The sequence below is a fragment of the Halichondria panicea genome, chromosome 14 (genome assembly GCF_963675165.1).
Source record: "Halichondria panicea chromosome 14, odHalPani1.1, whole genome shotgun sequence".
Classification (NCBI taxonomy): domain Eukaryota; kingdom Metazoa; phylum Porifera; class Demospongiae; order Suberitida; family Halichondriidae; genus Halichondria; species Halichondria panicea.
In genome coordinates this window covers 1699321-1723318 of record NC_087390.1, presented here as the reverse complement: position 1 = coordinate 1723318, position 23998 = coordinate 1699321, and the positions used below count along the sequence as shown (strand labels likewise).

The window sequence follows — 23998 nt, the reverse complement described above, 5'->3', positions numbered from 1 at the left end:
TTTACACAATAAGATTATTCACTTTGAGTTTCACAAAACTGGCACACAAAACAGTCCATGTCGATAGTAGATGTATGACTCAGTGATGGATGTGCACATAATTGATGCAGCCATGCATCACAACGAGAGCATTGTACCCAATTGATATCGTTTGTGTTAGTTTTGTCTTCTTTTTTAAAACAAGCTGCACAAAATAATGGCTCTTGTTTTAGAAGTTGAGTGGTGAGAGAAAAAATTTGCTCAATGGTTGGCTTAGCTAACCCAGTTCCTGTTTTTCTTTTTTTTTTTCGTTGTCCATTTCAATGAATGTCTTTTTTGCTTCCCTTTCGTATAGGTACACATCGTCAAGGTATCTCAGAAGCTCTATACTGTGCACGTCTTGCCTGTATGTATGGATTCGTTGCTACGGCAGGACATTCATAGTTATAATTAATTATACGGACTATATACACAAGACTTAATAATGTCCTTATTTATTGTGTTACCTGAATTACACAGCGTGCACTCTTCTTCAGTATGATTCTCTGCAATATGCCTCATCCTATTCATAAAATGCCCATGGTTAACTAAACACTGAAACACACTGCTTGCATAGCAGGTATTTCCAGCATTCCGGATTCCTTTGGGTCTGCTAAGGTTGGACAAGTATAGGTGTCATATACGGCACACACTAATTATATTCATAAATGTGTGGGCCGGCGAGACACAGGAAGTCACGTGCAAGTCCTTAGCCATACAAAATCAATGTAAACACAGCAAACAGTCGAACGGCCAAGGCAGTTTTTTAATTAAAAACAGGAAATGCTTCCTGTCACTCAATCTGGCTTGTGGTTTTGAGCTTGTAAACTTGCAATGACTTCTACCTACTATAATTATTATCTTTGCAATTATCTTTGCACATACTATTTATGCCAATATCATAATTATGCTATTCATATTCTATAGTATAATTATGTGCTTTCTAATGAGTCTAAAATGATAGCTACACAGTCATCTCGTATCGTATCAGCACACAGTTGGCATTGTTTGATGGTTACTAACATTTTGTGGTTTTGACCTACCTCCACACTAAGCGTTATAAAAATTAATCAGTTCTCAATATGCTATTGGCTGGAGACTTGGAACATCATTAGTTTAATAGCTAAGCATATTAAACTGATCGAAAGTTGTGCTGTTTCACCATGCAGATAGTACTTATTATAGAGCCTACCGATAATTGCTCACTGTAAGTGGGTAATTTGACACACAACTCAATGCTTGTTGGCCAAACAACAATATGTAAGGTGCATATGATACACTTCAACAAACAACACAGAAGCTCATAAGAATAAATATTTGCCTATACAAGTAGTGTGGAGTCTCACAGCGGTGATGTAGAAGCTTGATATCACCTACAATTAATGTATAGAAGCGAGAATTGTGATAATATATACACACTGTGTTTTCTACCCTCCTATAGCCATCAACATGCCGAAGGGCTTGAAATAAATTTACATATAATTATGTGCTTGACTCCAAACCCCAAAACTATTAATCATGCAACGTGAAGAAAGCAACACTATATACGTACTTCAGCCGCTTTTGTGAATCGAGAATGTTAATTCTTTGACAGGTTAGCCTCTTTTTTGGACAGATTCAACAGAAGCCCCAGGCAGCATAAGTAATACAATAGACTACATGTACTCAAGCTGCATGTTGCAGTGAGATGTACCTATATCAAGAAACTATGGATTTTTCCCCCCACAACAGGTGTTTGTAGTTAATTTACCAGGGCCGTAGACAGCGGGGGGGGGCAGGGGGGGCAACTGCCCCCCCAGGCATTCTGGATCTGCAAGAATTACTGTGAAACATTGATCTGCACATGCCCAATGCAAATGTGGGCAGGGCTATCTGATGCGCATGCTTACTTAGCCTCGATCCCAGGCCGAGTTTTCGCTTTTATAACGGTTAGGCGAACAACTGGGCCTGGTACTAGTTGTCTGCGCATGCGTCAGTCGTTCGTCAGATTCTGACGAATGGATATTCTCGTTCACTTTCGTGACATTTATATTCGTGTACTATCGTGTACTAGAAGTCAGTTCCCGTTTTATCATTATTGGAATCGATTGGAATGGCTCTTAGCCTCGCTCTTAGCTGAAGCTTCTCTCTTCTCTGAAGCTTATTCTGAAGACTGAACAACAAGGGAAGAGGTATAAAGCTTTGTCAAGCTTGTTAAGGTCAGATATTTTTGTGTGGGCCCTATGGCTATGCTATCAAGTCTTGTTCATGTTTGGCAAGATCTACCGGTATGTAGGTAGACTATAGTTTCATCATTAATATGGTGGATCAAGTGAAGAGTGTGAACTAGAGAACTTGGTGCTGCCATCATCAGCTCGTCGACAATGACACTAACCTGTTTAATACGAGAAATTTAATATGTATAGATCTACACGTATTTAAAATGTCTACTTCTCTGTACAGGAGCAATGGCTAATATCCAGCTATCCCACCAGTGCTCCTCTTGGCTATACTAACGGACGAGACTGGACAGTTTGAGGTAAGGGTTTAACCGTCTTTGGTTTCTTTTAATATTGTCCTATACTCACAGGACTGGAGTATGACCTGCTCATTCGAGTGTTGCTGGGTAGCTCAGAGACATCAAGAGAATCTCAAGCAAAATTTAACTGAGTTACGAGTTGGGGCCTAGAATCAGAGAAGTCCAGCAGCCTGCTAAATCTTTTTGAAACGTAATTTGAAGGCATTCAATCATCCTGAAGTTGCCCTGGGTCACTGTAATTGTGCTGCAGCACAACTGGCAACTCCCCAGGCCTTTGTGAAGCAGCTCCCTATGCGCATCTTTTGTGTACTCACTCTGTGCATTTTCTGTGTACAAATTTCGATTATTGATTTATTAAATATTTTTGCCGAACACAAATATACAATGAAAATTTGACACATGCGCAGACAACTAGTACCAGCCCAGTTGTTCGCCTAACCGTTATAAAAGCGAAAACTCGGCCTGGTATCGAGGCTAATGCTTACTGCGGAGAAAAAGTGATGACTTTTTTTAAGTAAAATCATAGATAAACAAATAGAATAATAATTATTTATGGTGAGTTCTATTCGTTTATCTATTGTAAAATTCAGAGCCCTATACTATAATATGCCTCTGGGAAGCAGGAGTATATCTTCTTAGTACAATCTACCTTGTTTTAGTTGCTCCATGAATAGCTAAGTTGGTGCCACAGCAAGTTACAAGTTGCCATGCATACTCAGAGGATATGAAAAACAGTTCACCTTAGTAAAAATGTTCAGCTGTTGTTTTCCTACCCCTGCAAACCTAAGCTATCTACGGTCCTGTTTACACGGGGCACAGCGAACAGTAGACTCTCGTTAATCCGGCCGCCCTTGGGACAATGCAGCTTCACCGGAATAGCAAGGTGGCTGTATTTCAGAAAATAACCGCGGCTAAAAAAACGGCCCTACATCGACAAATTTTGCGGTATCAGTATGCTCTCTATTTAAGTGTAATCCAATTTTATCTTCTAAACCAAAACGTCATATCCGGCTGAATTAAAATACCTAGTTTGGGGAAGCCAGTACTGGCCAGTATACGAAATAGCGAGTGCAGGCCGCATTTCAGGGCGAGTTTTGTGTTGTAAACATAATTATAGCCAGCAATCTGTGCCAAACCAAATGATCGGTATATCGAGGTGGCCATATACCTCAGACAGTCATGCAGAGTCTATACTGTAAATACGGGACAGAATTTGGACTCTAATACACCATGATACCTTTTTGTGACTTATCCAGATACTGGAAGAGAGTGAGCACAATGGGTATCCTCAGTGTATGTTCACAAGAAATAGCGAATATCTTCAGTGGTGATTGACATCAACACTGAGGAACATTGAACAATTGCATCACTGAAACAAATAAAACCATGTATAAAGTAATGTACACAATTCATAGTATACATGTCTGATGTCAATCACTGTGCAGGTTTTATGCAGTCAGCCCAGTCAACCACACACTAATTAATACTGTTTTATGACCACTCTAACTTTTAATTCATGCATGGAAACAGGCTGAATATAAGTCGAAAACAAGTAAGAAGCTCAGGGGCGTAGTATGGGGGGTGATCAGTGCCAAAACCTCCAGCTCTTTTTATTTAGTACTAAATTCATTTAGTACTAAATAAAAAGTTCTACATAATGAATTATACTCTCTTATTTGCATGGTGAAGTTCTACATACAAATGATACTCACATTTGCACGGTGAAGTTCTACATACAAATTGATACTCTCGCATTTGCATATAGTGAATTTGCTAGACTAGACTGGAAACTACTCCCCTTTTCACCTTTATAAGAAAAGGCTCAGGGAAGAAAGTAATCTTTTTTAACTCCGTTATTGGACATGCCTACTTATGTGACCAAAAAGATTGCCACATGAGCGGGCGTGTCCAACACGTAGTTATAACGATAATTAAAATGTCCGTCCATACTATAATGTTAATTGTGTCCTCCTTCATTTTTATGCCGCTATAAATGTACCATGTTGAGAGTTGTCCTAGGGGCATGCGTGAAGAATGTCACGCTCCCACAATGGTAACGTCCTAACAACTCGCATGCCACCGTTCACGCATGTACTATTTCTGTTGCTATAAATTATAGCCTCGAGTATAAAAATACATTTCTGACGGTCTGGGAGACTGGGGTCAAAGCTGAAGTATATAATCACACACACATTATGTAGTTAGTGGTTTGTTCTAATTGTATTCCAACCTCCCCTTTTTCATCCGAGCCCTTCCTTAGATGAAAAAGGGAGTGGTTTCAAGTCAATGCTATATAAAAGTGTCATTGTAAAACTAACAAAGCTTATCATTTGCCATGCAGCGTTATTTGTATGTAGAACTTCTCATTTGTATATGTAGAACTTTCATTCATATGTAGAACTTCACCATACAAATAAGAGAGTATATTTATATCTTTGTATAATTATGTAGAACTTCACCATGCAAAAAGAGAGAGTGCGTCATTTGTATGTAGAACTTCACTATGCAAAAAGAGGGAGCGTGTCATTTGCATGTAGAACTTCACCATGCAAATAAGAGAGAGCATGTCATTTGTATGTAGAACTTTACCATGCAAATAATTTTAGTACTAAATAAAAAGAACTGGAGGTTTTGGCACTGATCACCCCCCATAGTTTTTGCCATGTGCATGCGCTTCTATGTGATAATTAGTGGGTGTGGTTTCCGGGCAAACAATTTTCGGGGGCGGTTGCCTCCTTCCCGTAAATTTTATAGTTACGCCCCTGACTTAGCTCATTGATCAGATCTGCTTCATATGCTTGGAAACTGAAAATACAACGCTGGTAGCTATACCGCACTAAAATGTAGTTGTCTTCTTTGACACTGTGTAGCATGGCTTCTGTAAGAGCATTTGCCTCGAGTGATGCCTCAGACTGTAGCTCTTGTACTTGACTTGTGATGTTCTTACCTGGATATGACAGTCACAGTTAATTGCTCTTGAATATTCTCTTCTGCACAAAGTCAACCCTCTTTTTCTCGAACTAACTCAAGCAATGATGTACATCGATCGCAATTTTTTTTCTCTACTTCCGCCAGCTGGTCGGTACTAGTTACAGGGAACTCCCAAGCCCATAAGTGAATTATCATCAGCCACTTCTGTAGAGTTAGTTTTGATTTGGAGAAAAAACTTCCGTGTCTGATTGATTTTCTGGTTTTGCATTGCCTGCACCACCAACTAAATTGATCAGTCACATCACATCGCGGTTTTTCAGACATTGGGATACACCTATTGTGAATGGTCATATATAATTTGTTGCTGCTACATTGCTTGATTTTTATTGTTATTATTGCTTTATCAGTCAACTCATGGTTGGTTATACCTTGAGCAATCACAAGTAGATGCCAGGAAGCTAGTGTCTCTGCTTAAATACTGGATGATACCTGCCACTTCACCAAACAAGAAAACATGACTAGAAACCTATAGAAACTCTTACTTACACTTCATTGATCCTTGAGCAGCTGTAGCATGCAGTCTACACACACAGACACACAGACACACACACATAATATATTATAACTGATACACAAAACATCTAGTTGTTCGATGTAGAAAACTGGACAATAACTAGTGTTCAAGCTGGCGCTGTGCTAATGCCTCTCGCCATGTTTTTGCTTTCGCTCAATAGTATTAGAGTGTTATAGAAAGGTTAATAATTTGCAATAATTTGCAATAATTATGATTTCAAATTGACAAAATAGGTGTTAGCAATTGAATGAACATTAAACACAGTAACAATAATACAAATTGAAAATAATGTAGAAAAGGTTGGTTTGTGGCTTACCTGGACCTCAACAAAGAAGAAAATTGATTCTGATTCTGCAAAATGGATTCTCTTACACGTATTGAGCGCGCATGCGCATTAGATCTACATCCAGGAATAGGGGTGTGTCTGCAAGATGGCTACTAAAATAGCTAGCTTCTTTAGCAGCTCTTTCTAACTCTTGTAGCCAACAAAAAGCTAGCGCTTAAGTGCAAGGCTAACTCATAAGTTGAATAGAAAGTTTGTGCGAACAGATGATGCTATGAAAGATTCTGAAGAGACTGCAACAGCCTTCAATGTGAGTCAAACTAGCCATAACTCGAGAAAGAAGCTTTAGTTTGCTAATCTACGAATCGAAATCCAAGAGAACGTGGCTAGAAGCCTATAGAAGCTGTTAGTTTTCGTCGCATTGTAACCGTTGAGCAGTTATAGCTGGAATACACACACGTACACACAGACAGACACACACACAGTCAGCTTTACTGTATCCCTCGTGCGGCTACGCCTCGAGGCATAATAAGAACTGATAATAACACCAACACCATACACCCTCCAAACAATCCTCTCATGTTGTATGGAGCTTGAGCACAAACTAACTCTATCATGTTACTAGCAAGCAACATTGTGAGCACACCAGTAGAAATTGAATTTAAAACGATTATAACATACTTGATTGCAACTAATTTATCCCCGTAATTGTTTTGTAGTAGTTCCAGAATTAGAAACACAATACTGAGAGCTGTGATGAAGAGAGAAATTATCCCAATTCTTCTAAGAATGCTGGGAAGTTTGTTACGTATCACTGGGTATAACGCAAACTCATAAAAGACAGTCAAACCATACCACACCACAAATGGTGATACATGAATAAAGCCATGCAAAAGCTTTGAAACAGAAAGCTTCCAATCAGGGGGTAAACACTAGAATAAGTTACTGGATGGAAGAGTGCAAGTGAGCATCCAAGAAACCATAGAGTTAAACAGAGGGGTAACAAACGTAGGATGGTCTTCACATCTCAACTTGCTCTGTAGTGAATGGTCCACCATATCTCAACTTTCCCAGGTCCATTCTTGAAGGTACGTCTTCCTCCCAGTATGTGAAAGCACTACGATTGAGGGGAGCTTTGTGCTTGGCTGCAAACTTGAGAAAACGGTAGATGGTTTTGAGGGACTGAGGGGACTTTGGTTCAATTATCAGTCATTTTTTAGCTAGAAAGAAGTCAAGAATAAGAACAACACTCAGACATAAGGCAGCAGTAAACTATACACTTGGAAAACCCAGAATGGTAATTGACTGCCAGCAGTTCTAAGGGGTAAATCGGCAACATCAGGAATCCAAACACCAGCATAGATACTGGATGAAGCATCAGGCATCTGATCCAGGCCTAGTTGTAGTGAGGTAACAAAGCATGCTACTGCAGCTACTATAAAGAGACTCCCACCAATGCACACCAAGACACTCACAACATACACGTAATGAGTAATGTCATGCATGCAGGAACTAGGGTAAAGGCACTAGAAAGCAAACAAAGGAAGAACAACAGTACAAAACTGTATTTCATCACTCTGTATAGTTCCCCAGCTTAGCGTCGGCTAGCCATCCTGAGAAAACAGCTCCGTACAGACCAAACACAAGTGAGATAGCTCGGCTGGAGACGTGACATGATTATATAAAGAAACCAGAAGAGTTATATAATGCAGTACATGCAGTGATGAATAATTATCATGTATGACTTATTAAACTGTCTAGCACAGCAACTCAGAAGCTAAACCAGACTGGAGGCATGCTGAAACATTTGAGAACAGGGTTTTATATACACTGTGGACTAGGATCACAGCAAAAAAGCCTGGAGTCTCACGGCTCCTGGAGTAGGATCCCAGAGACTCTGTTATAATAGCCGCGTTTAGTAGTACGCAAAAAGCTTCTTAGGTTTAGCTCGCCTTTTCTGCGAAACAAAGACTTCTTTGCAAAATCTGCCAAATTTTAAGCCTTAGCTGCAAGTTCTATATGTACACATTGTGATGCCTAAATCACCAGGTAAGCCAAACTGAGCGACAGACACACGGACACACGGACACACAGACAGACTGATAGACTACTGTAACCGAGGCCGACTACGCGCCTCGGGTTAATTATTAGTGGGCGTAGACACATACACTTACACATGTATCTATAAAAATTAATGCATGCATGAGTGGTTCATATAATCAGCAACAGTGGAACATCAACACTTTCCATAAATGATCGTTGCTATTAGAGTGAGAGTGGGTTTCAATTTTCATTCCATCTAATGTTAATACATGGTACAGCTCAAATATCATCAATTTCATATTTCCATTTGCTATAGACGGTACATTCACGTTGTATAAGAGGATTTGTTATGGAGCTTTATGTACCAATACTTTTATTTGCACATTCTTTGCACATACACATAATTATAGTCATCATTTTTCGCTATTGAAAAAACCTGATTTTCAATGGACACTCGAAATTAAACAAGTTTGTCTTATCAAGACGTAACTAAAGTTAATTCAAGACAAACGTCTTCCTCCCAGTATATACTTATGTGAGAGCACTGCGATTGAGGGGAGCTCTGTGCAAACTTGAGAACACAGAGATGGTTTTGAGGGACTGAGATGACTTTGGCTCAATTTCAAGCCATTTTTAGATAGAAAGAGAAGGATATAAGAACAACACTCATACACAATGGTGGCAGTAAACTGTACAGTTGGACAACCCAGTATGATAATTGACTGCTACACAATATCTAATGAGTATATCGGCAATAATTATATGGGATCCAAATACCAGCATAGATACTGAATACAAACCAGGCAATAAAACTAGCACATCTCAATCAGGCATGATCCAGGCCTAGCTGTAGTGAGGTAGTTAACAACTACAGCTACTAGAAAGAGACTCCCACCTATGCAATACAAGACACTCACAACATACACGTACTGTGGAATGCCAGGAACTATAGGGTGAAGGCACTAGAACGCAAACACAAGAAAACAGCTCCCAACAAACCAAACACAATTGGGATAACTAGTAGTCATTATGACGATCATAACTAATTATACTAGGAGTCTTTGTCTCATAACAGACACATGCATGCACGGTTGCTAAAACACTTATACTGTGCATGCATGCAATCAGTTTATATTGGATTACAATCTCTTTAGTGAATATCTCCTGCAGTGCCCATGGAGACACACCAGTAAAGGTTGAGTAATCAGTCAATATAAAATGGAAATTTAAAAAATTATTAAAAATCATGTCGCGTACTTTTAGTATTCTTACATGGCATCAATCCATAATACAACCACGAAGGTGTCCATTGACAAATTGCCTGATTAACTAATTATGTGTACAAACACTGCATGTTTACAAACAATAATAATTATACAGCTTAGTTACAGTAAACACAACCTATAAACTAACCTGAACATAATAATTATTATGATCGACACATGTCACTAACAGTAATCAATGCTGAGCTGACAAGTATCGATCATAGACTTCCTCCACCACTCCGTGTACATTGTAGTCCTCGTCTCTAACTCTCCTCTTGTACCAGCGGGCCAGGAGGCAGTACAGGATGAATCCAAGCAGACTGATGCCTACTCTAACCCCATACGTTGTTAATGTGTTGTTCAATGAAAACTGGCCAATAATAAGAACTGATAATAACACCAACACCATACACCCTCCAAACAATCCTCTCATGTTGTATGGGGCTTGAGCACAAACTAACTCCAGCATGGTACTAGCAAGCAACATTGTTAGCACACCAGTAGAAATTGAATTCAAAACGATTGTAACATATGTAATAGCAACTAATTTATCACCGTAATTGTTTTGTAGTAGTTCCAGAATTAGAAACACAACACTGAGAGTTGTAATGAAGAGAGAAATTATCCCAATTCTTCTAAGAATGCTGGGAAGTTTGTTACATATCACTGGGTATAGCACAAACTCATAAAAGACAGTCCAAACCATACCACACCACAAATGGTGATATGTGAATAAAGCCAGAAGCCTTGAAATATAAAACTTCCAATCAGGAGGATAAACACTAGCATAGTTTAGTGGATGGAAGAATGCAAGCGAGCACCCGAGAAGCCATAGAGTTAAGCAGAGGGACAACAAACGTAGGATGGTCTTCACATCTTCAACTTCTTCTGTAGTGAATGGTCCACCGTATCTCGACTTTCCCAGGTCCATTCTTGAAGGTACGTCTTCCTCCCAGTATGTGAGAGCACTGCGATTGAGGGGAGCTTTGTGCTTGGCAGCAAACTTGAGAACATGGTACATGGTTTTGAAGGACTGAGGTGACTTTGGTTCAATTATCAGCCATTTTTTAGCTAGGAGAAAGTCAAGAATAAGAACAACACTCATACACAAAAGTGGCAGCAAACTGTACAGTTGGACAACCCAGTATGATGAACGACTGATACGCAAAACATCTGATATAATGGGCAAATCAGAAACAGTAGGGATCCAAACACCAGCATAGATACTGAATACAAACCAGGCAATAAAACTAGTGATATTGGAAGATGAAGCATCAGGCATCTGATCCAGGCCTAGTTGTAGTGAGGTAACGAAGCATGCTACTCCAGCTACTATAAGGAGACTCACACCAATGCAATACAAGACACTCACAACATACACGTAATGAGTAATGTCAGGAACTAAGGTGAAGGCACTAGAAAGCAAACAAAGGAAGAATAACAGTACAAAACAGTATTTCATCACTCTGTAGTTCCCCAACTTAGCGTCGGCTAACCATCCTGAGAATACAGCTCCGAACAGGCCAGACACAAATGGGATAGCAAGTAGCCATTTTGAAATTACAAAACTGACATCAGATCGTTGATGGAACACATGAAACACTGATACACAGGCTATATTCAACAGTATAACCCAGACCAGAACGAGAAAGGCTCCCTTGGAATAGAACCACCTCACTCTGTACTTGCACTTGCAGCTATTCCTTGATACCAGAGGACTGCCTCCATTCGTAGAGTTAGTTTGTCTCATAACAGACACACACATGTACGTAGGGACAGTGGCTAAACGCTGTAACTTGGTAAATGCAGCAATATCTAAATTCTATTGGAGTTGAATTCTGAGTGAAACTATTCTTATACATAATTATACATACATGCAGTGCCCACATAGACACACCTGCACAATCTAGCTGTGTGTATGCGCATGCATGGTTGGTATGATCTGTCAATGGTGAAAGTTTAACTTTCTCCCAAAATTAATGGTTATGAACTGCTAAGAGTTTAGTTTCAGTATTTCTACAATTATAGTGGAAACAGTCATGCCTATGTATAGACGTGATTGAGTTTCGTACATGCCAAGCTCAAAAAAGTGTTCATTGACAAAACTGTTATCATAATTATAATTATACTGCAATAGCGAATGGTACATCTGGTACAAAACATCCCCTTGTCAAACCATACCTTCCGATACCACATCCATATACCGTGAAAGTATAATTATGTATTGAGTAATGCATATACATGTAAATGTACTAAAACAGTCAGTTACTTTGTATATAGTAGGTGTATTTGGCAAGTAATTTGACGATCATCTGCATGATACTCTGATCACACATTACCAGGAAAATTCTTCACTAAGCTATACATATCTTAACCTGATTAGCCAAAATATATACCTCATAATTATAGATGGTACAATGCACTCTTACAAAGTATAATTATGTGTACAGTCAACTGTTTAGATACTTTTAGGGCTTCCTATGAACCTGTTTATCGAATTTCAGGGGTTAAAGTTATGTGCTTTGATTGCGCTGGGCGCTGGAATTAAAAGAAGTGCCTCTATTTAAGAGGGTCCACTATACACCTACCCCATTACTAGTAATGTAACAAACCACACCCATGGTATAATTTCCAAATGGTTGTTGCTATTCAGTAACAGTACTACATGTAGTTTCAGTTTCTACATGCCAACTTAATTATAACAATATTTATACAAGCTCATGCAAGGACTGGTGTCCACTGACAAACTAATTATGTGTGCAATAAAAATAATACATCAAAATTATATATATCAAGGGCGTATAGATGAAGAGAGGGCATGCAACTCACTATCTAGTACACGTAGCTAGTAGGATTCAAACGTGGGCAGAGGAATGTGTGAATTTGCATGAAGTGCTAAAAATAGAAATTCTCGGCTCTTTTGCTGTTGCATGCCCTCTCTTCTTTTATACGCCGTTGGTTATAATTATTAGTTAACATGCGCACGTATAAAACCAATTTGTTCTGAACATGCATGATCAACAAAACGACAAAACGTATCGGAACTAAATTTAGTCAGTGTTCACTGACAAGTATCGATCATAGACCTCCTCCACCACTCTGTGTGCATTGTAGTCCTCGTCTCTAACTCTCCTCTTGTACCAGCGAGCCAGGAGGCAGTACAAGATGAATCCAAGCAGACTGATGCCTACTCTAACCCCATATGTTGTTAACGTGTTGTTCAATGGCGAAAACTGGCCAATAATAAGAACTGATAATAACACCAACACCATACACCCTCCAAACAATCCTCTCATGTTGTATGGGGCTTGAGCACAAACTAACTCCAGCATGGTACTAGCAAGCAACATTGTTAGCACACCAGTAAAAGTTGAATTTAAAACGATTGTAACATACTTGATTGCAACTAAATCACTGTCATTGTTTTGTAGTATTTCCAGAATTAGAAACACAATATTGAGAATTGTGATGAAGAGAGAAATTATCCCAATTCTTCTAAGGATGCTGGGAAGTTTGTTAAGTATCACTGGGTATAGCACAAACTCATAAAAGACAGTCCAAACCATTCCACACCAGTATTGGTGATATGTGAACAAGGACAGAAGCTTTGAAACATAGCAATTCCAATCAGGAAGATAAACAACAGCATAAGATGGTGGATGGAATATTGCATGTGAGCACCCAAGAAGCCACAGCGCTAGGCAGAGGGGTAACAAACGTAGGATGGTCTTCACATCTTCAACTTGCTCTGTAGTGAAAGGTCCACCGTATCTCGACTTTCCCAGATCCATTCTTGAAGGTACGTCTTCCTCCCAGTATGTGAGAGCACTGCGATTGAGGGGAGCTTTGTGCTTAGCTGCAAACTTAAGAACATGGTAAATGTTTTTGAGGGACTGAGGTGACTTTGGCTCAACTATCAGCCATTTTTTAGCTAGGAGAAAGTCAAGAATAAGAACAACACTCATACACAAAGGTGGCAGCAAACTGTAAAGTTGGGTAACCCAGTATGGTAATCGACTACTACACATAGTAATGGGCAAATCGAAAGCATCAGGGATCCAAACACCAGCATAGATACTGAATACAAACCAGGCAATAAAACTAGTGATATTAGAAGATGAAGAATCAGGCATCTGATCCAGGCCTAGTTGTAGTGAGGTAACAGAGCATGCTACCACAGCTACTATAAAGAGACTCCCGCCTATGCAATACAAGACACTCACAACATACACGTGAGTAATGTCAGGAACTAGAGTGAAGGTACTACAAAGCAAATAAAGGAAGAATAACAGCACACAACTGTATTTCATCACTCTGTAGTTCCCCAGCTTAGCGTCGGCTAGCCATCCTGAGAAAACAGCTCCAAACAAACCAAACACAATTGGGATAGCAAGTAGCCATTTCGAAGTTACAAAATTGACATCATAAAGTTGATGGAACTCATAAAATACACGAGAGACTGATACACAGGCTATAGTCAACAGCATAATCCAGACCAGAATAAGAAAGGCTCCCTTGGAATAGAACCACCTCATTCTGTACTTGCACTTGCAGCCATTCCTTGATACCAGGGGGCTACCTTCATTCGTAGAGTATATAGTTTGTCTCATAACAGTCACAGACACACATATACACACACGTAGGGATGATTGCTAACAATATATATACTGCAACTAGGTATACTATAGCTATATAGCAATATTATTGCCTACAGTATGGATTGCATTCCTGAGTGAAATTATTAATTCTTGCACAGGTACTAAAATACTGGTTCATATGTAATCAGCAACATTATAGCAACTATTTACTTAAATGGTCATGAGTCGTGCTCTTATTAAAAATGAGAGTGGGTTTCAGTTTTCGTAAATTCCATGTATACAAGCTTAAAAAAGCATCAAACAATCCAAACTGTTTGCATAGCAAAGATGATGAATATGTGCATGTGCAAATAATGCAGTATGTACATAATGTAAAAGTTCCCGTTGTTAAAACAATGAATGTACCGTTAATAATAGTTACATCATGCATGCATATATCCCTCGGAGTTTTTATGCCTCACAACGAGAAGTACTACGAAAATGAATAGTATCATAATGACTATAATCATGTAATTATAATTAATTATGAATAGAAAGCAACTAACAGAGAGCAATGAAACGAAACTATACAGACGACAATGCTGTGACAAAAACACATTCCAAAGAAGATAAGAAAACAGAAAAACAAGTTGTATTCATTTTGACAGTTTCAGTGTAGGTGTAATATAGCCATAAAAGTCCAAGTGCAATTTTTAGAAAATACAATATTAATTAGTAATTGACATTAAGTGTAGGAGCTTAAGTGTAGGAGCTTAAGTGTAGGAGCTTAACTACACTTTTGTTGCGATGTGTGAAATTATAAGAAAAGTTTCCTACGCTATATAGTTTAATGTGTGAAGAACCAAGGTACAGCCCGTATTGGCTTGATTAAACGCCCATCTCGTTTAAACGCCCATGGTAAAAGCTGTCTCTGTCAATAAACGCCCCTCTTAATTAAATAAATTATAATCGCCCATGTATGGGGTGTGGAACTGTGGGTGGAGCTGAATCAGCACGTGGAACCAGCTGAAACAATGGCAACATAGATCCTATTTATGATGGCAGAGAGGGCACAGACGGAGAAACACCACTCTTACGACTTAAGATTGAAGCTGAGAGCTGTGGCAGCAGCCAAAAAGAGCATAATAACTGCTGCATGCATGATGAGCAAGAGTTTGAAGTAGACAAAACAATAAACGCCCGTTTCATAAGCGCCCATCTCGTTTAAACGCCCCCTCTACAGATGCTGCTAGGAAATAAACGCCCGGGCGTTTAATCAAGTAATTCAGTACACGCATTTTTTGGTTTTGCACAGTGTACAAGAAAATTTTCAAGCATTTTCTTGAATTTCCCAATCAAAAAGTGGCCCCGGACCTGATCACAGAAGTGCCAGTAATTGAAGAGGCCTGGATTGTTACATTAAGACACCAAGGTAACATGAAGTGGAACTGGAGTGAGGCTCACAGTATCATCTTTAGGAGGGTTATAGGGACTTTGGACTCAAAGACGGTTTGAATAGTAATCCAGACATCACACATGCGAAACTTGTGGGCCACACACTCTAGAGGAGACCAGAATGCTCCAAGGCCATCGTTGTCTTGGCCATAGAGTTGGTAAGGATCTTATCCAATTAATATAGAGCCAGCAAATAAGCCTGGAGTCTCCTCCCATGATAACAAAATAAGTATCCATGTGGCTGTAATATAGCGTATGTATAGTAAAGTACCTCGAATCAAAGCTACACATTATTCTAGCTACCGCTTCATAATTATAGTAGCCAATTAAGTAAACTTCTTAGCTTTTGGTCGCTTTTACTCAAACAAAGCTAACTAATGTGTTAACATTAAATTCTGTAAACGCAGCGCTATATGGTATCCAGGTGAGCAGACTCAGAATACGAAGCCACACAACTACCCCACTGCATGTAACGTAACAAACCACACCCATAATTTATAATAATCAACATAATTATAATTATACCCAATTTTGACCCAACATCTATTTCATTAACAGTGCAGTATGACACATCGATTGTTAATACAAGCTCAAAGCTCAAAGGACTGGTGGACTGTCCATTGAATGATTGTGTGCAAACACGAATTAATACATGATCACAATTTACATATAAAACCAACATAGCTACAATTGTTCTGAACATGCATGATCAACAAAACGACAGACTGATATAAAAACATGTATAACTGAACTAAATTTAGTCAGTGTTGAGCTGACAAGTATCGATCGTAGACCTCCTCCACCACTCTGTGTGCATTGTAGTCCTCGTCTCTAACTCTCCTCTTGTAACAGCGAGCCAGGAGGCAGTACAGGATGAATCCAAGCAGACTGATGCCTACCCTAACCCCATATAGTGTTAATGTGTTGTTCAATGGAGATAAATGGCCAATAGTAAGAGCTGAGAACAACACCAACACCATACACCCTCCAAACAATCCTCTCATATTGTATGGAGCTTGAGCACAAACAAACTCTATCATGGCGCAAAAAAACAGAGTTGTGAGCACACCTCTAGAAACTGAATTTAAAACGATTGTAACATACTGGATTGCAACTAAATCACTGTAATTGTTTTGTAGTATTTCCAGAATTAGAAACACAATATTGACAGTTGTGATGAAGAAAGAAATTATACCAATTCTTCTAAGGATGCTGGGAAGCTTGTTACGTATCACTGGGTAGATCACAAACTCATAAAAGACAGTCCAAATCATTCCACACCACAAATAGTGAGAGGTGAATAAGGGCAGAAGCTTTGAAACATAACAATTCCAATCTTGTGGATAAACACTAGCATAAATTGATGAATTGAATATTTCAAGTGAGCACCCAAGAAGCCAGAGCATTAAGCAGAGCGGCAATAAACGTAAGATAGTCTTCACATTTTCAACTTGCTCTGTAGTGAATGGTCCACCGTATCTCGACTTTCCCAGGTCCATTCTTGAAGGTACATCTTCCTCCCAGTATGTGAGAGCACTGCGATTGAGGGGAGCTTTGTGCTTAGCTGCAAACTTGAGAACACGGTAGATGGTTTTGAGGGACTGAGGTGAGCTTGGCTCAAGTATCAACCATTTTTTAGCTAGAAGGAAGTCAAGAATAAGAACAACACTCATACATAAAGGCGGCAGTAAACTATACAGTTGAAAAACCCAGTATGGTAATTGACTGCAAGCGAATCTAATGGGTAAATCGGCAACATACGGGATCCAAACACCAGCATATATACTGAATACAAACCAGGCAATAAAACTAGTGATATTGGAAGATGAAGCATCAGGCATCTGATCCAGGCCTAGTTGTAGTGAGGTAACAGAGTATGCTACCACAGCTACTACGAAGAGACTCCCACCTATGCAATACAGGACACTCACATACACGTAATGTGCAAGGCCAGGAACTAGGGTGAAGGCACTAGAAAACAAACATAGGAAGAACAACAGTACAAAACTGTATTTCATCACTCTGTAGTTCCCTAGCTTAGCATCGGCTAGCCATCCTGAGAAAACAGCTCCAAACAAACCAAACACAACTGGGATAGCAGATAGCCACTTTGGAAAAAATACATTGGGATGTTGGAACACATGGGACACTGATACACAGGCCATAGTCGACAGCATAATCCAGACCAGAACGAGAAAGGCTCCCTTGGAATAGAACCACTTCACTCTGTACTTGCACTTGCAGCCATTCCTTGATACCAGAGGACTGCCTCCGTTCGTAGAGTTAGTTTGTCTCATAACAGAGACAAATGCACAAGTTGCTAAACAATATAATTATACAGGTCTATACTGTGACTTGGTAATTGCACTTATTCCACTCCTGAGTAAAATTGTTAATTTCTGCACAGATACTAAATTAATTCTGCTTCATAATTCTAGTGGAACATTAACTATACTTTCCTTAAATGGTCATGAATCACGTTGCTATAATAATTAAGAGTGCATGAGTATAATTATTCCATCTATTGTTAATACAAGCTCAAAAATCATCAAACAATGAGTGTCCATTGACAAACTGTGCATAGCGAAAAAATAATGATGAATTTGTGTTATGCAACTAATGGAAACAAAGTTATCATAATGGTACATCTTATAAAAACTCACGCTCATGCAATTATTGTTTATTATATTATATGGTTATAATTATACAACATGCATTCTATCATCATCGGGAAAACAGACCAGTTGGCGCAAGCTATAATTTTTGCGACCTATATACCAGATGATAGAGCAAAGAATTACCTATACGCATTGATAAATCAGATATGCTTAGTGTGCACATACCTCATTCTATGCCTGAGTTATGCGCGTTAGAAACTCGAAGTTGTAAAACAGCAGTATTGAGAAACGCCCATCACTCAAAGATTGCTAAATTGGGAAAAGTAAGTGGCTGCTTAGACAAAGCGCTTTGGTGGTGGATTCAGAGCATCAGATTTTGCGGAGAGGTAGTAGAAAGACTGTAGATAACTATATGAGCCAAGAAAAAATTTTATGAGATTATACACTGCATGTAGTCTATAATCTGGCTATTGCTTAATACCAATATCTGCTCCTATTGGCTGTTTTCCCAGAGCCTGTCACTATTATATACCTGTAGCTACATTGTTGCTAAATGCAATATGCAGCATAATGCACTAACCATGCACACGCCCCTCTGGCATTAGACTGACATAATGAACATGCAGGTACATCTATCAAAGTATAATGGCAGCCATGCATGGCACTCAAAGTTTCTTCTTAGCAACTATGCAGGTTAATTTCAGGGTGAGCAGGTGGGTGCTCAAAATTTACTGGTAAACTAGTTTTAGACACTATATCAGTGCACATCTGCCAATGCTGATTGCGCATGGTCAATAGGGTGTGGTCATGGATAGACTAGTGACATGTATAGAGAATCCGAGACAACTGCTCATGCAGTTATAATAATGATAACTAGACCAGTACTGATAATTATAGCTAGACCATTCCTGATAGCTAGATTAGTCTCATGGTTGTCTGGGCCATGCAGGGGGTGCTCAAACCTCATACTTATGTACACAGGGAAAAGCACCTCTTCCCCACAATCAAAATTAATGTAAGTAGTCAACAACAGAAACACTGTATGCACTTATACAAGTATACCTGGGGAAATACAATTATTTTAAACCACAGCAGTCCCAACCTTGAGGTGCATGGTGTCTGCATGGCCTTCTTCCTGTAGAAGAGCCATGTAAGCGCTTTTCTTTCCCTGGTACATCTGCTCCATCTGTTGGCCATGATGTGAGATACGTATAGGTGTCGTTTAACTCAAACCAGCACTATACCCTTGGGTCGGAGGGGACCTGTGAGGGGGAGGGGGGGGAAATTAAGTACATGATCATTATGGTACTAAGGTTTAATGGACATAATAGAATGCAAAGTTTAATACCCTCTATAGAATCAACTAACAATGTAAGCACCACCCTCCATGCCAGGCTTTGCATATAGACTTCCTGCTCCATGATAAGGGGACTGCCCCCTGACCTGTCACCAGAACTGTGTGCAAGAGACATGCATGGAAAATATTACTCCCTAATCTTGATCAAATTCCCCTGATGTATAAATTTTAGGTCAATGTCATTTTGTTTTTGTTGAACTGATGATATTTACCCACACACACACCACCTCGCATTGTTGGGTGTTAAAATTACACAATTACATGCATGTGGCTACGGGCCTCGGAGAAGCGACTTCCACTGCCAAATTGCTTGAACCTCTTATTCCAAGCAGCTCCAGTCTTATCCAGAAGAGCCTGCGAACAGAGATGCAATTTCCAGATACAATTTCGCAAACAAAATCATGATAATTATAAAGATCCCTTAACTGTTGCACAATGCATGTACATCCTCACATCTTTTCCTGTTGTCAGGAGAAGATACCCCCCTCCGGTCTTCCCTCAAACAACTCATTCGTACAGGCTATAACTATATAGGTCACCGTGAAATGAACAGTTTGTGTACAACTCTATAACAAAGGCGTTTTTTGAAACTGTATTTATGCAACAGTGAGCAGGTAGCATCGAGGTTACTGAGACCACACAGCCTCACTCATGTTGTTCTGGGGGTTGGGTTGGTTGGGCACTGGTGAGCTCTTGTTACCCCTTGCAGACTTTGCATCGTACTCAGCAATCTCCTCAGTCAAACATACCCTCAAGCATTGTGTGGGGTGAGATCAATTAAGTGGGTAGTGGCACAATCGGTCGGCATGCAATGGACACATTAAACAATCCTGTTAGTGTACAACAGTTATTACATTTATAGGATGCAACTATTCCAATAAGTCCATAATTTTATACACTTACTGAGCTGCCCTCAGCTATGTGTGTCTTTCTTAGCTGGAGCCAATGGATAGCTGGTCATGGTAGATCAGGTAGATAGATCTAATTATAGCTATAGTCTAGTTTTGCATCATGGCTATATTATAGTTGAGTTTGGCAACAGGCTAGTGCAGAGGTTAGCTGTACATTCATGCACTGAATCTTAGGTCGCCCCTCATCTTAGTCTTCTAGAAGTATATGTATATACTGTACTAAACATGCAACATTATGTTAATGATTGCTTAATAATTTTTATAAAAAATTGCTATCTAGCTAGCCTAAAACTGTTCATTAGACTCCTATTTGTTCCTGGAGTGGAGGTCCATCAGACTGCTGTAGATCCAGATGATTCCGAGGGTGGTTGGGCTGAGCTTGCTGCAGCAGTATTGGGTCGATCCACTTCTACTTTTGGAGGTTCTTTGCTAGACGATGATCCTTGCTTCTTGTCTTTAGTCGTCTTCTTTTTCCCGTCTCTTGATGTCAGTGGGAGAGTAGGCATCTTCATCCACGGATGGGTCTGGATTTCAGCTACTGTGATCCTCTCGTGAGGAGTGAAGGTCAACATCTTGGAGACGAGACTTTTTACTTCCCCAGTGAGTCGACTGGGATACACCAAGACAGATGAAATCTCAGCCAAGAGTGTTTTCACATCAGAATCTTTGAATGGGAGTTTTCCAGCCAGCATTGCAAACAGCACTACTCCCATACTCCACACGTCAGCAGCTTCTCCCATATAGGGCTGTCCAAGGATTACTTCCGGGGCAGCATATGCATAAGATCCACAATAAGTCTCGAGGTTCTTCCCTTCAGTTTTACGAGCGAATCCAAAATCTGAGATCTTCAACTTGAGTTGGCCATCGAGAAGAAGATTCTCACACTTAAGATCACGATGAACTATATTCATTGAGTGACAGACTTCAATCCCATTTACAAGGTCAATGAAGAGATTTCTTGCCACTCGCTCAGACAAGTATCGTCTAGAGTTGATGAAATCCAAAAGATCTCCTGAGGAAGCCAGCTCCATCACCAAATACATTGTGTCAGGAGTGTCAATCACATCGATCAGCTTTATGATGGTGTCATGGTCCAGTATTTTCAAAACTTCAACCTCTCTTGGTAGAAATTTGGACACTACATCTTTGGGAGCACTCCTCTTGTCGATTATTTTCACGGCTACCTCATTTCCTCCCTTCTTCAATGAAGTGGCAGTTTTGACTTTAGCATAGGCTCCACTTCCGAGAGTCTTTCCCAGAATGTATCCAAACTTGTGGATGCCGTACTGGGCATTTGGTGTAACTGCACTACGTTTTATGGTGGTTCCTTCGTTGGGCATGTTGTTGTTTGCATCCAACTGGAATTATTGACCAAAACTGTTCCTATTGAATGGCCTCAGTTCAGTCTTCTTCGTTTTGCAAATAGAGTAAGTAGTCTAGGTCTTGTTGTAGCGCTTAGTTGAACTGATAATTATAATTATCGCAAATCGCAATGCGTGTTGCTTGCACCCGGTGACAGGTCTTGATAGGTACACATGACAGTATAAGATGGAGAGACGCTAAGGACGCTATTTGCGTCATCCCGCATGCAGTCGTCAAAGTGACAAGAAACCAACGCTCCCTCTCAACTCAACTCTAAGTACGTACTGTAGGCTCTTCGACGACAGCAATGGCCGACTTCATCACTGCCTACCAGCTTTACTACCAGCAAAACCCAAGATCTATCTACCTACAATGCTCTGCTTCAGAGGTCCCCTGTCCAGAGGCGCTTGGCTACACACAAGGAAAGACCCTGGGAAGTGGAACTTATGCCAAGGTCAAGGCTGCATGGTCTCCCTACGAGCGTAAAATGGTAAGCGAAGCTATGGTAGCTGAACTGTATGGCTTGTACTCCATTTTCTTTCTGCAAAAGATGGGTGGAGCTCGTTCATATGCACCCACTCGCTATGTTTACAATTAATTTTCTATTCTGCACAGATTGCAATCAAGAATCTCCACAAGAAGGCTGCCTCCAAGGACTACCTCACTAAGTTTCTTCCAAGAGAGATTGAGGTCCTACAGATGGTGCATCATCCCAACATCCTCCAGGTCTACCAGATCATTGAATCTGAAGACAAGTGCTACTTCATGCTCGAGATTGCAGAAAACGGCGATCTCCTGGACTATATCAACTCTCGTGGCCGCATTCCAGAAGAAGAAGCTCGCTCAGTTTTCAAACAGATGGCCAGTGCCATTGATTTCTGTCACTCCATTGGTGTTGTGCATCGAGACCTCAAGTGTGAGAATGTCATGATCAGCAGAGATATGCAGATAAAGGTTGGAGGTAAGTTCGGCTGATTTTAATTATTGCTGAGCATGCATGTTTTACGTGCCTGATTAACTTTCATTTTTATCTGCAGATTTTGGCTTTGCTGTTCACACTTTGAGTCCCGTTTTCACTCCCTGTGGGTCTTACAGCTATGCTGCTCCAGAGCTTTTTACTTCCCAAAGCAAAGGCTATGACGGGAAGAAGGCTGATGTCTGGAGCCTAGGTGTGATCCTGTATGCAATGGTGTGTGGACGTCTGCCATTTGGTGATGACGCTCAAGTGAAAAAGACCAGAGATCGTGTTCTCACCACCTTCAGCAGAAACATCAGCACAGGTAAGAGCTTCGTATATAATTATAGTGGTTCAAAATCAGTTGCTCCTCAGTGTATTTACTATAAATTATGGTATCAGTGTATTTACAATATAGTGTCTGAATTCACCTCTGTTTGCTGAGAGCTATATAGTCATGTTATAATCATTATTAATCGTTATTTTTGCAGACTGCAGAAACCTACTCCGTTGTGTTCTTCATACCAACCCTGAAAAGCGAATTTCTTGTGCAGACATCCTCAAACACCCCTGGACCTCCCTCAAAACTCGTTCTCCATCTCTCCTACAAGCCAAAGCAAAATACACCCTTCAAAATTGTTTACCCATGATTGTGTACCAGCAACAGCCAATGGCCGTCCCTCAGCATCATGAAATCACTCCTCACCCCCAACTGACGCCTATCCGTGGCCACTCATCCAAGACTGCTGCCCGGAAGAAATCAACTGCTGAACAACTTGATGCTGAACTCTCTAGGTCCCTCCGTATTGACGCCCATGCAGCCCGTGCTCTTGCACAGGCTGGCCCTCAAGCTGACACACCCCGGCCAAAATCAGATAAGCAGCATAGGCAGATTGTCGCCAAGATTGGAGCTGCTGGAAGGAAGCTTGCTGATGCAATGAGACATGTCAGTCAAAGCAGCAAAGGGCACTTGGAAGATAGTACTAGTAGTGCTAGGAAGTGACTGTTATAATTTTTTAAACCCAATTTTTATGCATTTTTATTTCCTGTGTGGTTTTGTTGACACAAAACACATTATGTAACTATTTCCGTTATGTGGTTTATTGTGGCTGTGTAATGAGATTCATTTAT

General features: G+C 40.1%; 3 protein-coding genes across 3 annotated transcripts; 1 reads left to right on the top strand and 2 right to left on the bottom strand.

Moving 5' to 3' along the window:
- Window positions 1-6795: 6795 nt before the first annotated feature.
- On the bottom strand, window positions 6796-11660 carry LOC135347192 (solute carrier family 15 member 4-like). The gene has a single exon (XM_064545047.1). The coding sequence runs from the start codon at window positions 11395-11397 to the stop codon at window positions 9826-9828; it is 1572 nt and encodes a 523-aa protein (XP_064401117.1). The 5' UTR covers window positions 11398-11660; the 3' UTR covers window positions 6796-9825.
- Window positions 11661-20768: 9108 nt separating this feature from the next.
- Window positions 20769-22026, bottom strand: LOC135347737 (testis-specific serine/threonine-protein kinase 3-like). The gene has a single exon (XM_064545768.1). It carries the CDS (start codon window positions 21888-21890, stop codon window positions 20883-20885), a length of 1008 nt encoding a protein of 335 aa, XP_064401838.1. The 5' UTR covers window positions 21891-22026; the 3' UTR covers window positions 20769-20882.
- Window positions 22027-22166: 140 nt separating this feature from the next.
- On the top strand, window positions 22167-23870 carry LOC135348141 (testis-specific serine/threonine-protein kinase 3-like). The gene is made up of 4 exons (XM_064546317.1): window positions 22167-22402; window positions 22528-22873; window positions 22950-23192; window positions 23359-23870. Exons 1-4 carry the CDS (start codon window positions 22220-22222, stop codon window positions 23868-23870), a joined length of 1284 nt encoding a protein of 427 aa, XP_064402387.1. The 5' UTR covers window positions 22167-22219.
- Window positions 23871-23998: the final 128 nt, after the last annotated feature.

Bases quoted from the DNA above. Each gene is read 5' to 3' on its own strand.
- LOC135347192 (XM_064545047.1), bottom strand. From the start codon at position 11,397: ATGTGTGTGTCTGTTATGAGACAAACTAACTCTACGAATGGAGGCAGT.
- LOC135347737 (XM_064545768.1), bottom strand. From the start codon at position 21,890: ATGCCCAACGAAGGAACCACCATAAAACGTAGTGCAGTTACACCAAAT.
- LOC135348141 (XM_064546317.1), top strand. From the start codon at position 22,220: ATGGCCGACTTCATCACTGCCTACCAGCTTTACTACCAGCAAAACCCA. The intron at 22,403-22,527 runs GTAAGCGAAGCT...TATTCTGCACAG, and splicing joins CTCCCTACGAGCGTAAAATG to ATTGCAATCAAGAATCTCCA. The intron at 23,193-23,358 runs GTAAGAGCTTCG...TTATTTTTGCAG, and splicing joins CAGCAGAAACATCAGCACAG to ACTGCAGAAACCTACTCCGT.